Raw genomic sequence first — 14827 nt, forward strand, 5'->3', positions numbered from 1 at the left:
ATATCTGTTTTCATTAAACAGTAAATATTTGTTGAATGAATGAGTAAATCAGTTCTTTAAGCAGTGGGATGCTATAGAAATTATTCCAGTTTGGGAGAAACATGACCAGATTTATGTCTTAGATCATTTTGGCAGCTTTATAGATGCCTGATTGGAAGGGAATAAAGTTGAAAACAGCAAGACTACATAAGAGGCTATTGCAATAGGCCAGGTGAGAGATGATGAGGGGTCCAATCTAAGGTGATAGCAGTGGGAAATGAGAAGAATAGACAGATTTTTTAAAATATTTAAGAGCTGGAATTGATGGGACTTTGATTAGTTATTAAAAATGAGAGAATGATACCCAGGTGTCTTGATACGGTGATAGATAGTAATACTGAACCAAGATAGGGATTTCAGGAGAAACAGCCGGTTATAGGGGGGGAAAGGTACATGCGATTTTCTTGATATGTTGAGTTTGAAGTACCTTTGGACATCCAAATGGAGAAATATCATAGACAGTTGGATAGAGATATGATATGTTTCTGGAAGTCACCAGAGAAGCCTGAGATGGAGATAAAAATTAGGAATCGTCAATTTACAGATAACAGTTGAAACCACAAGAGTGGATAAAATTGTCTAGGAATAGAGGATAAAGTGAAAAGAGGAAAGTCTATGCTACAGGGAGCAAGCAGAGAAAAGTATCTGGCTAAGGAGACAGAAAAGGAACGGTCAGAGAAATAGGGCAGAAGAATGCCATAACCAAAGTCAGGAGAAAAGAAAAGTTCAAGGCGGAACTGGTCAGTAGTGCATTGTGAAGCAATGAAAGGACAGAGAAATGTTTTTGAACTTGGCACCGTGTGGGTTACTGACTGCTTCGGCACTGCAGTTACATGTGGAGGCAGAAGCCAGATAGCAGTGGTTTGAGGAGGAAGATTTTTTTTAAAAAGTGGACACATTGGTATGTAGATGACTTTCAATAAGCTCAATTAAGAATGAAAAGGTAGAGAAAAGGTAATGTCTGGGAGGGGGTTATAATTTCAGAACTGAGCATGTTTATAAAATAAGAAAGAATCTTTGTAGAAGAGGTTAAAGGTATAGGGAATAGTTGATGTCCCCAGATAGGCTATTATTTCAAGTTTTAATCTTTGTCAAGACCCTTGTTCTCTATTTTACCCTGTAGAATGGAAAAAGTGGTACATTTAATAAGTTTTTTCCTGAATGTATCTCTAATGATTATTTTAAGCATATTTTAAATGTCATTTTCATACTTTTAAAAGACACTAATATATTTTTTAATTGATAATTCTGTTTTATACTTACCTGACAGTATTCATCTTCCAGGTGTCCAGGTGCTTTTACATGTTGCTTAATTTAATTTCCCATAGTAGTTCATAGGTTTTCTTTCTTTTTTTTTTTTTTTTTTTAATTTATTTTTTGGCTGTGTTGGGTCTTCATTGCTGCGTACGGGATTTTCTCTGGTTGCGGTGAGCGGGATCTGCTTTTCGTTGCGGTGCGACGTCTTCTCATTGCGGTGGCCTCTCTTTTGAGGAGCACGGGCTCTAGGCGAGCGGGCTTCAGTAGTTGTGGCTCGCAGGCTCAGTAGTTGTGGCTCGTGGGCTCTAGAGCCCAGGCTCAGTAGTTGTGGCACACGGGCTTAGTTGCTCCGCAGCATGTGGGATCTTCCTGGACCAGGGATAGAACCTGTCCCCTGCATTGGCAGGTGGATTCTTAACCACTGAGCCACCAGGGAAGTCCTAGATTTTCTTTATTTTGAGGGATTACTAGGCTAAAAATGTTACTAATAAAATTTTTTAAATTGTAATTGACTTGTTTCGTTGAAAAGATTTCTTTAAATAATTATATATACATTATTGAACTGGTTGATTGCAAACAGTGGTTTTGCTTATTTATCTTGAATTTTTTTAAAAAGCACCACACTTTGTCTAATATATTTATTGTAAACCTTAAAGACCATAAATGCAGCTGCCTGGTTGCCTCAATAGATTTTATTTTCTTTTATCAAAATATTTTTTAAAGAAATAAATGACAGGGAAATAAGTGTACAGCATGCACATTGTTTTTATCCTGTGCTAAAATACTTTGCACTACTCTCCAAATTTAGGGCTGTGGGTGCACACATTGACAACCCTTCTGTGCTAATTAGAAAATATTTGAATAAGCACAGTTATATCTGTCATGCATTTTGTTTAGTGTGAATAATATACTTTAATGAGCAGTTTTGATTTTCCTTTTATTTATGTCTCTGTTATAACTACTATATTTTAAGGGGGAAAATCCTCTTCTGACATATTTCTCTTGCCTCTTACTAAAACTAACAAATTTTTCCTGTTAAAAATATTTAGGCCAGAAATTCCCCCTTCTTTTATTAACAATAACAACAATAACAAAAGAAACCTATAATCTTAACATTTAATTTTTGAGGGGGTATGAGGAATTAACTTTGCCTGAGTTTTAAATTTTTGCCATGACTCTAGCAAGTTGCTTTATATTCATTTTACAGTGATAATCATTAAGTGGAAGTTGATAATGCCATTAAGTTTGAAACTTACACCTATAGGCAATTGTGCATCTGTCAGACACTCATTTTCTACTCTAGATTTAAAGAAATAAAAATGCTAATTTGTAAGCATTAGAAACATAAATGCTAATTAGCCATTATTTTATATAAGCAGACTTCTTTTGACATTAATAAAATGTTTACTTACAGAAGGAGACTTGTGGATGATCAGAAAGCAGTGAAACAGATTTTACTGATTCTACTAGGGTAGATTGGGAATGGAAAAACTGGACCTGTCTTGCATTAAGTATTATTTCCTTAAGATTATATACTGTCACCAAGTTGAAATTTTATTTTAATAATAATATCATCTTGATGATAGTACATCAAGCAATATTGTAAATTGCCATTAAATGTACTTTGACAACTCTAATTTTTATTAAATAAATATCTAATGATTGAAGACTGCTGTATTAGTGGGAAATATAAGTTCAGTATTCATCACACTGGACTACCTCTGTATATGTCGTATTTTAAATTCTAGAAAATAAAGTTAGTGAAATCAGACTTCATTTAGACTTTTTTTTATATTCCTTAAAACTAGTTATCACTTAGTTGCTTAGAATGAAGTAGCTAATCCCCTTTTCCCCAACTACTAGTCTAGATTCTTAAAATTAGTGGTATATTTCATCTTTTGGAAGTTAAGCACTGTTTAATTTTTATTGCATATGCTTACTTGTTCCACTCTCCTGCTAACCAAGTCAATATCTATATTTCTAGTTAAATTGTTTTCTAACTCAGAATTATCTATGATAAAAATAAGTGACATTTATTGAGTTTTTAATATGTAACTGGCACTGTGTTAAGCATTTTGTATGTATTATCTCATTTGTTGTAATTTAATGAGGTGGATACTAATGTGATCCTCATTTTACTGATGAAGAAACTAAGACTTCAAGAAATCTGTAAAGACAAGTGAAATAAGTGGTGGAGCCATATTTGTATATCTGTTTCATTAATTCAACTCATATTAAATGCCTGTTACCTTGTGGCAAATACTGGGCTTGGCACCAGTTTGCATGAATGAATAAAGCTAATGCTCCCTTTGCTTGGAACAGAGTTGATTAATAATAATAATGATAATAATAATAATAGAGTTGATTAACCATAATAATAACAACATAGACACTTACATTTTCTTTGTGCCAAACATTACTTGGAGCAATTTTTATATGTTTATTTACTTAATCCTCACCAAAGCCGTATACAGCAGGTACCATTATTATCTCCATTTTCAGATGAGGAAACTGAGGTAAAGAGAGGTTAAGAAACTTGTCCAAGGTCACACACTGTGTGTCTGTGTTAAGAGATGTGATTCAAATCCAAGCAGCCTGGTTCCAGTGTCTGCGATCATAACCACTATCCTTTGCTTCATCTAACAGTAAAGACAGATGATGAAAAAAATAAATACAAGTGTCCTAAGTGTTATAAGAGAGGAAGTAAGGTTCAATTGGGAGCATATGAATGAGTCTTTGTCTCTTCTGGTAGGGGGCCAAATAAGGCATTCCTGAGGATGAGACATTTTAGCTGCAATCTGAAAGATGAGTATGAGTAAGTTAGGTCAAGGAGAGGGAGGAAAGGGGATCATGAATAGCATGTGCAGAGGCTCTGAGATAATCACATTAGAATGACTAGAAGAGTCCCAGTATGGCTGGCGTTTGCTCTGGCTTCAAGAGATAGGTAGAGTCCAGATTGAGAAGGACCTTTTAGACTTTTTTAAGGTTTTAGATTTTAATTTAGGAACAGTAGGAAGCTAATGAAGGATTTAAAATAGGGAACATGGCCAGATCTGGTTTGTTCTGAATAGAGTATGAAAAATTGATTAGAGACTAATAAATCACTTAGGAGGTTCTTCTGGTAATAAGGATTTTGACCTGGTGATAGAAGTAAGGTAGCGATGTGAAGAGATTCATGAAATATTTCAAATGTAGAGTATATGGGATTTGATGAACGAGGCAAAGGATTGAGGAGGAGTCCAGAGTATAAATTGCAGTAACAACTCCAGAATTTCTACATGGGGGTGGTTTAGCAATGGCAGTCTGGTTGGAGGGAGCAGGGTCAGGGTGTGTCTTAAATCTGTTTTTATACAGTAAATGCAATGTTTTGACTTAGATTATACATTTATTTGTGGTGGTTTGGGAAAGGTAATAATAGAGACTAGCAGGTGACATTTCTAGGGCTGCAAGGGTAACTCCCAAGTTTTGACTGAGTACAATTGATTGGCTACCTCCTGAAATAGATAACCCTGGAAAAGGAAGAATATATGGGAGAGGATGTATAGAAGGAGGTGGAGATCACAAGCTTAGTTTGAATATGTTGAATTTGAGTTATCTGTGTGAGGCATCCAAGTAGGAAAGTCTGTTGGGCAGTTGATTGTATCGTTGTGGCGTTTAGCAAAGATGGCAGAGCTAGAGAAGTAAATTGGAGAATTTTCTGCATGTAGATGATAATTGAAGGTATGAAAGTAGATGAAATCATCTAGGATGAAAGTAAAAAGTGAGACATCTAAAACATCTCAAAAAAAAATCAGAAAAAATTCCAGAATTAAAAATTTTGCTAGAGGAGAGGTGATAAAGGAGATGGAGAAGTAACAACCACATTGAAAGGTAATAGGTAAAGTAGAACAATGTGATGTCATGAGATCAAAAGAAGAGAAATTTTCAAATACAAGAGAGTTGTCTATTTGCTGCTGAGAGGTCAAGTATAAATGGGTTCTAAAAATTCTCCACTAGATTAATCAACACGGAGGTGATCAATCTCATTTAGTGAGAGCAGTTTCACCGGGCTGATAGAGGCCAGAGTAGAGTAGGAGAAGATGAAAAGTACTTCTCAATGGAGATGAGAATTAAGAAAAGTAATTCAAAACGATAAGCAAGAAGGACAGTAGCTGGAGGGGAAAGTGGTTAAAGAGAGTGTTCTCCTAAGCTGTCTACCTCATTTGTTCATTTTCCTCTGGAAGTCACATTTTATCATGTTAAGTAATCTGTTCAATCCGAGTATGACAGACGGGTTTGATTTTTTAATAGAGAATATAGGTGAGGAAACAGTCATAAAAAGAAAAATCTTGGATGAGAATTTTGGCAGGGTTTATGTGCCGCATGAGGTACGCATTTTTACTTATTTTCTTTCTATCTGTTCTCCCTCCAAACTGAAAGTGAACTAGGAATAGAAGACTTCTATGAACAGAGGGGTATAAGACTAACAGTTCTGAAGTACAGGGAAAGACAGCCTAGGTAGCATAGGTAAAATGACTACTACATTTCAATCCATAAATTTTAAATATTAGAGGGAAAATGGAACCAGACACAGTCTGATTCTGTATGTATCCCGACCCCATGTTTAAGTTCAATTCACATTTCTGTGTTATGTCATGAAAAAAGGTATTGGATTAAAGTTATTGTCATTGATTTACAGGTTGAGTTTTGATTGTCAGGAAGAAAATTTGACTAGGATATTATTTCCAAAAGATTACATAGGAGCGATTTCCTAGTAAGTATCAGTATTAAAGTTGCACTTTGTTTTTGGCTTTCATAAAATAGTTAATTTCTGTATAAAGTCAGATTGCACTAGTGAGAACACTCAATTTTATAATAAAAGCCTTGCCTCACAGTCACCTATGTGGTGGATAGGAGTTCTCTGTTTAGAATCTACTCCTAGAAACAGTTTCTGCACTTTGAATCAGAATATGCTTCCTTATACAAATGATTGGAAGACCTGGATATCCAGTAGCCTGAGGTATGCAGAAAAGTTACAGGTTCCTGACCTATAAAATTGGAAATTTTGCATTGGCCTAGAAATGATACTTGAGAAATTTGCCTTTTCTTCTATGTATGCCAAGCAAGTTGGGGTGCAAAATTTGGGGAGATAGTCGAGCTTTATCATTGCTATGTCAGTTATTTTTTCAGAGGATTTCATCACATATTTTGTTTCCTTTTAGATTGATTTTTATTTTAAACATTTGGCAAAATAGAAGGAAAAATATTGACAAGTTCATTGTGCAATAGAAAATCCCTGAGGCAAAGAATATATTATTTCTGTATGATCCACAGGATATCTAAGCTACTGTAGGTGATTAATGGATGATTGTACAGTTAGAATAGTGACCCAGCAGCAGAGGAAATGTTGGGCATAGTGGTTCTAAACAAATTATTGTGGCCATATGCTACTTAATTATCATTTTGATAACTTTGTTTAAATTTACACATAGGATGGGTCTCCAGGGATATCCTAGCTAAAAGACCAAACATCCATATCAATATTTAGATGATATACAAACCTAGTTACCAAGATAGCATATTTTATACTACTTTTAGCATGTTTTTTTAGAACCACAAATGATTAATTTCATAGTTGAAACGCACAGATTGAATGGTTTGAAAACATGTGTATTAACCAAAAAAAGTTTATCTGTGGTTCTTAGTGTGAATCAAAGCTTGAAAGATACCTAATTAAAGTTCAAAGAAGTTGCTTTCAAATTGTATTCCAGCCCATTCTGAGATTTTTTTCTGAGCCAATGCATTAACCTGAAAGGGCTCTTTCGGGAAAGGATCTCTTAAATTTGCTTCCCAGAATCTCATGTTACTGTCTATTCACTTCTAACTCCAAAAAATGAAGTCTTTTACAGTATATTGTCTTGATTATTATGTGGTTATGACTGTGCTTGCTAAAGCATGTATTTTAATGGATGGTCGTTTGCCTGGATAGAGACCGCTCTAAGCTACTAACATCATCAGTTGTTTTTAATAATTAAACTACAAAGCAATATATATGGCCATCTTAGCAGTGTTGAACAAGTTAAAAGTGATTCCCCCCCCCCCACTACACTGTCCTTGTGCTGAGTGCACCACAATTAATTTTATTCTCCTATAATGTTTTTAGAGTGAGAAGAAATAGTTCAGTCTCTCAGTGCCCTGGAAAAGATACAGCGTAATTTTCCAATACTCTGATACCAAAGTGACAGTTTGGACTACCAGAACTTTTATCGGTTAAAGTTGCTGATATGAATTATACATCACTTCTGAGAAATAACAATACCAGCAGTTGATATTTCTTAATTAAAATATTTATTTAAGGAATCTTATTTTCTACTTAGTATTCAGATTATTTCCAAGACAGTATAGTAAGTAGGAACTTCATATAGAAAGAAACTTAGGTTACTAGAGAAAAAGAATCTAGCTCATTATCATCAGTTTCATCATCTATAAAATGGAGATTAAAATATGTGCTACAGAGATTTAACAAAGGATACATATATATCCTGGGACATAGTAATGTTCAAGAAATTTTAGTTACTGTTATGACGGTGCGTTCTACATAAAGTCATTGGGTTTGGTGAAGTTCTAAACCCTAAGGCTGTTAAATTAAAATCTCTACTTGTTAAGCAAAATATTTCAGTAATATTAATATATTTCTGTGCATGTAAGGCTTTGAATAATACAGTTTTTAGAATGTGTTTGCTAATCCAACTTTAAACACACAGAGCAAGTTATGGAAAATTAAAATGGTTACAAATATTTCTTCAAATAAAGTAATAATAAAATTTATTTTTTAGTCCTTTAAAGTAGATTTTTTATAGACCTTTTTAGCTTAAAATACGCACTTTATCAGAAACAATTTGTTAATTAATTTACTAGTAAACCAGTGATCTACATTTCCGAGAAAATTCAATTCGATAGGTTGTATGTGGCCAAGAAGAGGAGTATTAAACTAGCAAGAGTAGAATGGAACAAGGCTAGGAAATGGATTTTTAAACCTCAGATATATACTTCCATTAATGCCTCAGTTGAAGAAACCACGTTCTGCACTGCGTAGTGTTTCTGCCAGAGACATTATTTATATGCAGTCTACAAGGAGATAACTAGACTAGGGGTCTGAAGTATTTGTAGCTAACAGGAATAATGTGATGGGCCAATTTTACTCCGGGCTGATGACTTCATTGACAACTTAAATGAACAAATTCTGTCAACTATAGTCATAAATTAAATGAGTACTACTGTGTTTTACATGATTTTTACTATATTCCAGAGAGATTAAATAATAACTTGGTAGTAGATAACCTAGGAAGAAGGTTTGAATTAACATTGATCATCTCAGGAAGCTTCTTGCTTTTGGAGGTTGGGGGTGCTCTTGGAGGCTGGTAGATATTTTCTACACCATTTTGACCTCTTAACAGCTAGCTATTTGTCTACTATATTCCTTTAGTCATAGCATGCAAATATCTATAGCTGCCTCTAATTTTACTCAAAAAGGAAGTTTTGATACAGCATTTAAATGGCTTCTTTTTTTAAATTTTTATTGGAGTATAGTTGATTTACAGTGTTGTGTTTGTTAGTTTCAGGTGTTAAATGGCTTCTTAAAACTTATGCTCCCATAACCAAGGTAGATCTATGAAATTTAACCCTACAATTTTCTCACACCTGCTTTTTTTTTTCCCTATTTCTTCTCTACTTTAAAAGAAAAATAATAACAAAGCACTTTACAAAATGTTGTGAGAGATAATGAAAGAAGTAGCCCCAGTTCTGCCTCTTAGTTTCCTTGATCATTCATTCAGTCTTTCAGCTATCTTCACCAATTCCAGATCCCTAAGGATGACTGTGGTTTTGGCAGCAGTGGGACAGAAATTTTAGCAACATAACTAAAGAATAAGGGAAAACTATATGTGGACAAATGACTAACAGCAAATTTTTCAAAGATTGTCAAGGATAGGACAGATATTTTAAAAGTCCTGTTTAGGAATTCCCTGGTGGTCCAGTGGTTAGGACTCTGGCATTCATTGCCGAGGGATCAGGTTCAATCCCCGGTTGGGGAACTAAGATCCCACAAATCATGCGGCGCGGCCAAAAAAAAAAAAATCCCGTTCTTGATAATTTTATGTAAGTTAAAGGTATGTTAATTCAGTTATTTTATCAGAATGCCATTTGGTAAAATACCTCCTCTAAAACATTGAATGTAATATCGAATCTTTGAAAGTCGTAATGGATTGTTAACTTTTTTTCCAGCAGCTGTTTATATCAAGGACATAATCATAACAAAAGTAGTACAGAAACAAAGTGAATTTATCATTTGGTAGGCCAGCTTTATAATTGATTCATACTTTTATTTTCAAATAGCAATTAATGTTATAGGAGAGGATTTCTCAGGAGTTAGAAGTGAAGAAGACACAAGAATTGATAATCCTGAGTTTTATCGGCTTGGCTTCTCATCTCTTGGGGAGAATCCTTTTTCCTTTCTGCTACAGTTCTGTATTTTTAAGTCTTGTTAATTGTCCTCTCACAGGATAAAAGCTAGAGCAGAGTTTCTATCAGATTCTCTTTTAGTAAGTGCTCCACCGTCTTCAAGAGGAATGCAAAAAGATATGTCCTTCATTGCAGTATAAACCAAAAATCCTAAGTAATTTTGATTTCATTAAGTTTTTAATGCTTTTGTTAATACTGTTTTCAAGACAGAAAGCTTATTTTTAGTACTGTTATATCAAGTCCTTGAACTTGTATCGAGAAAACAATTATGACACAGAAGAGTTTCCTTTCTGCAAGCGACTGGCAGAAATGTTACATGTTTGATTATATAGCAGTTTTTATTCCTTATACATTTTAATGTTCCCCCAGGCTGTTATTCATCATAAAAAGAAAAAAAATCTAAAGCCCTATTCAAATTTGTCTTTGAATATCCATGTACTCCTTTTGGGGGGGGAGGGGAGAGGTGACTTCAAAGTGGTTTGTATCCATTTCTGTAGCGTTTCTTGATTATTTACCATTTTACAAAGATTTTATATGTTGAGATGGATGTATATTATGATTATCACCTATAGACTCTTCAGGTGGAATTGCCTTTCCATAATTTAGAAAACAAATTTCTTGCAAGATTAGTCAGGAGAAGAGGATGGAATTATACCAAAACGTATGATCTTGTAACATAGAGTTTTAGAAAATAACAGAGCACAATAAATTTTCTTCTCCCGCCTCCTTCCCAATAGTGTACAGGCTGTAATCCCTCCCTAGATTATAAGTCTATGAATTTGAAAGAACAGAAAGAATTTGATAGCATTTAATTGCAGCAAAGTTTTTACTAAACAACTTCTTTTGGAGCCCTTGCATCTTACTTCTCAGTGTTTCTGAAGGAGCCAGTGATAGTTATTCTTGATGCTCTAGCAACTGAAGAAAAAGATCCTGAGCGTTCCATTAAATAAAAGTACCAAGTTTATAAAGTATGTCATTGCATGTTAATATTCTTTGATTCCCTAAAAACTAAATATGGTTCTCAAATGTGTGTGATTTTCATCTGAATCAAAGGGAGTCATGTACACAAAGCTAGAAAATGATGCAATGCCACTTTTGAAATATAGAGTGTTTCTATAACACTTGCTTTGAACTTTAAGTGAGAACCATAATAGATGTGAGAAAGAGTTATGACAAGGACAACCTAATTTAAGTTTTATAAATTTTAGGAAATGTCATCTTTTTATTGGTTTCAGAGAATTTTTTCAAATGTTTTAAACACAATTTTCAGATAACAATAATGAAAAGCTGAGCCCCAAACCAGGGACAGGTGAACCAGTTTTAAGTTTGCACTACAGCACAGAAGGAACAACTACAAGCACAATAAAACTGAACTTTACAGATGAATGGTAAGTTAATATTTTTGTGAAGATGTTCTTAGCCATTTTGTAGGATTGTATTAGATATTATTTTTAGCACTTCATCATCTTTGTTTTGCAATAATACATTGGTTCTCGAACTTTAGTGTGCTTCAGGATCACTTGGAGAGCTTGTTAAAAACAATTACTAGACCCCACTCTCAGAGTTTGAGATGGAGTCAGAGAATTTGCATTTCTAAAAACTTCCCAGGTGATACTAATGCTGCTGGTCCTGGGATATTTCTTCTGATAGAAAATGCAAAATATAAAAATAATCAATCACCAGTAGACCACTAGTGCAAAAATTAATAAACCTAACGTTTTGGAGCTTTTTGCAGTCTTGGTCCTATGTAAAAGGTATGTGTATGTGTATATATACATATATATTTTTGGTTTGAGTTTTAAAACATGATTTTAATCATACCTAATATATTCAGTTCTCCCCTACATTTATTTGAGTTAACTTTATAGTAAATATTCCCACAATACTACTTAGTTTTCATAAGTATTATTTTATCAGCTGTATAATAGATTCCATCAAGTGGATGTACCATAGTTTTACTTAACCATTTCCCTTTAATTAGGCAGTGAATTTATTTGTTTATTTTTACCAAATAAAACTATAATGAATATCATTGTTTACAAGCTTTTTCCTACCTTTAAGTTTATTGATTTGGGATATTTTTCCAGAAATAAACTATATCTAGATTGAAAGATATCACAAAATTATTTTCAAAAGGATAATCTGTTATTACATTTCTCCCAGCAGCATATGAAAGTACATGTTTTGCTGTCTCCAGGCCAATGTTCAATATCAATATATTCATTTATTTGTAACATATATTTGATTTTTAAATTATTTTTATTTAATTTATTACTGGTGAGTTTGAACTTTATTTAATAGTTGTATAGATTCTTTTTAATGACATTTCTGATTATATTTATTGCTCATTTAATCTAGTTAAATCTTACATTAAAAAAAAAAATCTAGTTATGTGAGCTTCTTAAATTCTTTGCCACTGTCTCATTGCCTTTTGTGTGAGACAGACAGCACCCAAAATTTTGTATTTGAATTTATTACTATTGTTATATAAATTAATATATAGATAATACAATCTTTCTTAATATATAATTAATTATATATTAATATAATTATATGTGATTAATACAGGGTGATTATATTAATCATTTAATAACCAATATATTAATTATCCTATATAATTAATATATTATTATATTAACATATTTAATTGTATATTATTATATATTATGTTAGTATAATATATAATATTGCTTATAAATAATATATAATAGTTATATATTGTTTATTAATATATAATTAATTATATGTTGATATATGATATTTATTTATTCCAATTCACTGGTTTCCATTTGTGTTTCTGTGTGTTTTTAAATATTAAACTCTTTGATTAAGTAAGATTTTCGCATATTATTGAATACCTTTCTACATTCCAAAGACTGTTCTAGACACTGGGAATGCATCAGTGAAAAAAATAGACAAAAAAAATCTCTGCCCTATTGGAGCTTACATTCTAGGTATGGGAGGCAGACAATAAACATAATAAGTGAATTGTATAGTATGTTAGATGGTATTAAGTGCTGTGAAAGAAAATAAGACAGGTAAAGATGTTTGGGAGACCTAGGGAAAGGGTAGGCATCATTGAGAAGATGACATTTGGACAATTTGAAGGGTAAGAAGGAATGAGCCATGCATATATCTGGGGGAAGAGCATTCTAGGCAGAGAGAAAGCCAGTAGCACAATGGCTCTGAAGCAGGAGCAGTCTTAGTATGTTCAAGGATCTTTAAAAAAAACCCAATGTAGCTGGAGTAGAGTGACCAGAGGAGAGAGTAGTAGCAGATAAGGTCAGCCAGGTAAGTGAGAAGGGTCTTTAAAAGGATAAAGGATATCTCTGGTTGCTGTGTAGAGAATAAGCCTTAGGTAGAAGCTGGGAGACCAGTTAAAAGGCTTTGGCAGTAAGCAAAGTAAGAGGTAGTGGTGTCTTGGACCAGGATAGGAGCAGTGGAGGTAGTAAGAAGAGATTGGATTCTAGATATGTATTTGAAGGTACAGTTAATAGAATTTCTTTATGAACTCTAGTGTTTGACCTCAACTTTTAAAAATAATGATATCTATGGCCCTTTTTCTTAGTACATGATTTAAGATCACAGAAGATTGTCAGAGTTATTCTTAAGTCTTTTCTATTCTCATGTTTCTGTACAGAAGGGACTGATATCTTACAAACAATCTCATCTGAACATTTTTTAACCAAACATCTTTAGTCCCACTCTTCTTTTGAATGCTACTTTTCCTTCTTTAAAAACTGACCATGAATTATATTCTCTTATTTCTTTATCAAAAAGGTAATTAGCTTTTTTCTGATTATGAAAGTATTCTGTATTCATTGTAAAAAAAAAATTTCAAAAGAGTATGCAGTCTTTTTCATCTATGCCAGCACGGTGTCTTGCTTTTATTTTAGTTTCTTTGATCCAGATAAGGCAATAGAGCACACTGACCAAGAGCTTGGGCTCTGAACCTGACTAGCTGTTGAACCTCTCTAAATATCAGTTTTCTCATCTGAAAAAGGGCATATTTAATAGAACCTACTTCAGACTTTGTTGGGAAGATTTAATGAGAACATGCAGAAAAAGTACATAGCACTTAGCACGTTGACTAGCACGTGATAGGCTTTAAATAATTGTTAGCTACAATTGTCATCTTTAATAAATTGCCTTTCAGATCCTTTGCCCAGTTTTTTACTGTGGTGTTTATCTTTTTCTTATTGATTTATGAGAGCTATATATTATAGAATTAAGTGAGGATAATATCATTTGTCTTTCATTTGTTGCAGATATTTTTCCCAGTTTGTTGTTTGTCTTTCAGTTTACTTATGGTAGTTTCGCTTTATGGTTTCAGCCTGTGAGCTAATACTCCTTGTCCTTCCCAGGATTAGGGGAAAAGTTTCTTCTTGTTTTCCTCTTATAGTTCTGTGATTTTATATCAAAAATATGTTTAATCCTCTTACAATTTATTTTACCATAAAGTATGATGTAGAGCTTATAGCTCAATTTTTCTACATGGCTTTTCCTTTGTCCCAGTACCATTTACTGAGCAATCTAGTCATTTATCTGTGATTTAAAATGCCATATTAACACATGCTAAATGTATTTACTTGATTACTTTGTCTTTTCCACTAATGGCTCTGTATTCCTACATCAATGCCATAATATTTTAATTATCATAACTATTCTATACTGAGCATTTTATTTAAGCCTGTATCATAGCTTTCTCAATGGAAAAAAAAAAAAGATTTGTATATCACATTGGCTTCTCTTTACCAAAATTGCTATGCATTTCTTTCTGGCTAAAAAGAAATACATGTTCATTGCGAAAAAATCAGAATCTAGAGAGAAATTGAAAAAAAATCACTTACAGTAATCCTACTGAGATGACATTTAACATTGGTGAATATCCTTTCTGACATTTTTCTCTGCTCATATACCCATGTAGATATACATTTTTCTTAAAACTATATTATATATGGATGCCCTTTTAAAAAAATCAAATTGACTTCTGCAATTAGCCTAAAAAGGTTTTTATAAAATTTTGACAAAA

At 33.2% G+C, this 14827-nt stretch overlaps 1 protein-coding gene across 7 annotated transcripts in view; it reads left to right on the top strand.

Annotated features, from left to right (window-relative positions):
- Positions 1–14827, top strand: part of DCAF6 (DDB1 and CUL4 associated factor 6) — a 168834-nt gene that overhangs the window by 108436 nt on the left and 45571 nt on the right. For all 7 annotated transcript variants that reach the window (XM_007172465.3, XM_007172467.3, XM_007172468.3 and 4 more), the window contains one exon: positions 11066–11183. In XM_007172465.3, the coding sequence (XP_007172527.1) occupies positions 11066–11183 (118 nt within the window). The remainder of the gene's footprint in view (positions 1–11065; positions 11184–14827) is intronic.

This window comes from Balaenoptera acutorostrata, chromosome 1 (assembly GCF_949987535.1).
Source record: "Balaenoptera acutorostrata chromosome 1, mBalAcu1.1, whole genome shotgun sequence".
Classification (NCBI taxonomy): domain Eukaryota; kingdom Metazoa; phylum Chordata; class Mammalia; order Artiodactyla; family Balaenopteridae; genus Balaenoptera; species Balaenoptera acutorostrata.